General features: G+C 43.9%; 1 protein-coding gene across 1 annotated transcript; it reads right to left on the reverse strand.

Annotated features, from left to right (window-relative positions):
- Window positions 1–652: 652 nt before the first annotated feature.
- On the reverse strand, window positions 653–2,258 carry LOC122049059. The gene is made up of 3 exons (XM_042610543.1): window positions 1,945–2,258; window positions 1,764–1,862; window positions 653–1,671 (listed from the first exon to the last, which is right to left on the reverse strand). The coding sequence occupies exons 1-3, from the start codon at window positions 2,242–2,244 to the stop codon at window positions 748–750; spliced, it is 1,323 nt and encodes a 440-aa protein (XP_042466477.1). The 5' UTR covers window positions 2,245–2,258; the 3' UTR covers window positions 653–747.
- Window positions 2,259–3,217: the final 959 nt, after the last annotated feature.

A 3,217-nucleotide genomic window follows, 5' to 3' on the forward strand; every position in this document is an offset into this window, starting at 1 on the left:
GTAAACAAGGAAAATAGAAAAGAAAAATGAAAAGGTCATGTGCCACTATAGCATAGTTTAGCGACGAAAATTCAACTATCCATCATCAATAGCGGCGGAATATTGAAATATCTGTCACTAGTGGCGATGAAAAATTAAATTTCTGTCACAATTAGTGATGAATATTTGAAATATCCGTTGCTAATGGCTAAATATCGATACTCTTTCAATACTTTTCGATACTTAGCAATTAACGATGAATATTTCAAACATTTGCGTTAATACCTTAACGGAATTTCACTTTATTCTGCTAGTAGCGATGGAAATTAAAATATTCATTGCTATAATGTCAACGTCTAATATCTATGTGACAATACGTATTTCGTCACTCTTCCACCGTAATATGTCTTTAGCGACCGATATTCTATCACTATTTGGTTTTTTTTTTTGTTGTTGTTGTTGTTGTTGTTGTTGTTGTTGTTGTTGTTGTGATGGTCTCTCCCAACATCACGATAAGTCTCTCTTAAACTTATATGGGTGAACCTTCATAGTAGTCATAGCAAATCTCGTCAAGCTCCCTTATTTTCCGCTCCAAAATCTGCATCCTTGTGAATTTTTCTCTGTTAGGTGGACAGAATCTTTGGCAAAACAAGCAGTTCGTGCCAGTAACAAATTAAATTTTTAAAGATCAATCATAAATTAGTAAGCGTTTAGCAGTCGACTACAGAGAAATTAATTACTTTCGCGCACCAATCAATCTTGCTTCATTTAATTAACGCGCGTAGCATCAAAAGCCCTCCTCCTCACCAAGAGGCAGGTGATTTCCTTTGAAGGGTTGGCGGCGTGCGTGCCGTCGAGAGTGCAAAGCACGAAGTCCGGGCGGTGGAGGGCGAGGCTAAGCCGATCCTTACCGACGACGAACGGCGTGGCGTCTAGAAGGACGTGCCAGGAGTTGCGGTGCGCCTCCGAGACCCAATGCATGGAGTATCTGGTCCCCCGGACGTCGGCAGGGTAAGCGAAGAGCCCCTTGGGGCTGTGCTTGCACTTCCTCCGGAAGTACTGGCTCAACTGTGACCCCTTGATCCGGAGGTCTAGCCACGTCTCCGGCGCCGAGATCACCTTGGCATCCTTGTACGACGCAAACTCCCTCACGTAGTCCCCCTCCTCCTCCAGGATGGTCATGTAGTAGTTGTAGCGGAAGAAAGGGTAGCCCTCGCCCACGAGCATAATCGCATCCCTCCGGCTCGGCGCGAATAGCACCAGGTAGTCCTCCTCACTCAGCCCGGAGTGGCGGAGCACCCGTGTCCTTGCCTGGATCTCCGGGATGGACACGAAGCTCCCCAGAAAGGACGTCTTCTTGGCCAACATGTCCAGCAGCCTCGACGGCTCCAGACGGGCCATATCGATGTCCAGCTGCTTCGCAATCGCCGACGAGGGGCTTCTTCGGCTCGGCGATGTGTTGTTACTGTTGGCATCCCCGGCGTCGATGTAGTACCAGGAGTAGAGGTCGTTCTTGTCGCTCTCCTCCACCAGCCCGTGAGAGTACTGAGGGTATTTGCTGTGCACGTACTGCTCCACGTACAGCATCTCGCTGGGGGTTATCGGCCCCGACCACCGCAGGTCCAGCCCGTGCAGCGTCGATATCGCCTCCGCCACGATGTGAGGAGGAATGAACTCACGGTGGCACACTTTCTAGCATTTACAAGTACGATCACAAGTCGATCAACACTCGTCCGAATTCCGCTATCTGTAAAAGATTATACTCCAGAGGAACAGTAGTTTACCTTGACTACCATGCTACTTGGCCTTGAATTTGATAGCGGAGATTTGGGAGGCAACAGGCTAAAGATCGAGTCTTTGTCGTATTCCTTTTCTTCTAAATCCTAAACAGAGTTTTGCAGTGAGAAATTACCGAGAAAACTAAAAACTCAATATCTGCAAGAACAGAGAGCCCATAATACATACCTGATCAAATTTAGAATTGACATCTATATTTTCTTCGACGTTCCTGCCCATGATTCCTGATGGATATCTCGGAGAATCGTTTGCAGTTATGGTGTTTCCTTTTTGTTTGGGATGGTGTGATCCTCTCGAGGCTTTGAAGAATCTGCGTGAATAAAGACAATGAAAGAGAGCGAAAGGAGAAACAGAGACGGCGTGGAAGGAAAACTGTGAAGCATATGCTTGATTGATTCCCTCACAAATAATATAACATGATCTGACGCAATGATCATGGATGCAGAAATAGCATCTTGGCCTCTTCATTGGGCGACACTTTAAACGACTCCACCGGTGTGAATGGCAACAGCGAGACGGCCATTTCAAAGATTAGGAGAAAAGGTACAGAATTGACAATTTTTCGTTTTTTTTAAAAAACAGTATTTTAAATTTCATATGGGTGGTTCGTCAGCAGGGTATTTAAATCTCTCGAGGATTATGACCTCTTCTGGTGTCTTCTGAAAATGGGTGGAAATTGCAACAGAAGCAGAGGCCCAGTCAATATTCAAGCTTCCTTGTGGACAGATACAAGGAAATACCTTGGAAGGTAGTAGCGTATTTAATTCCTTCCTTTGCATTTTCTACTGTCAATCTGTTCTACTCTTCGTTGAATAATTGTATCGAGTAACTTGCTTCGTGTTTATAGTTGTCTGGTTGACAAAGGTGTGATGTAAGGCAATAAAGAAAGATTAACCCTGAAAGGGGCATCCACTTTCGTGATCCAGCAGATTGGAGACTTGTAAATGTTCAAGTTCCTGTTAACCTTGAAATGATAGAGGATATGGTTCATATTGTCTTGGGCAAAATTTCTGCATCAGAGGTTGATTGCTGGCTCGAACGGATGATCATCATCAGTTTGTTACCATACAAGGTACAGTAAAAAAAACATTGTCTATTGACTGCCGAATTTGACCTTTCAAAACAAATGAGGAACATTAGAGTTTTCCAAAATACAATGGCAGGAGAGGTGCAGCGCCCTAACAGTTGATCAAAACTTATATTGTCTGAATATTCTCATGCATTAGATGTTGAGGTCATGAAGAGCAGAAACAACAAGAAACTTAATGAGTCAGCAGTTTGTGTTGATTGTGAAACTAAGAGTGACTACTTAAATGCCAATTGGAAACAAACATGGTTGGCTAAGTCACCATCTCCATTGTCATCGTCCTTGGGTGTTACATTTAACTAAGCAAAATCTTACTAAATATAAATTGATTTGGAACTGATCACCAAGATGGTT

This window comes from Zingiber officinale, chromosome 2B (assembly GCF_018446385.1).
Source record: "Zingiber officinale cultivar Zhangliang chromosome 2B, Zo_v1.1, whole genome shotgun sequence".
Classification (NCBI taxonomy): Eukaryota; Viridiplantae; Streptophyta; class Magnoliopsida; order Zingiberales; family Zingiberaceae; genus Zingiber; species Zingiber officinale.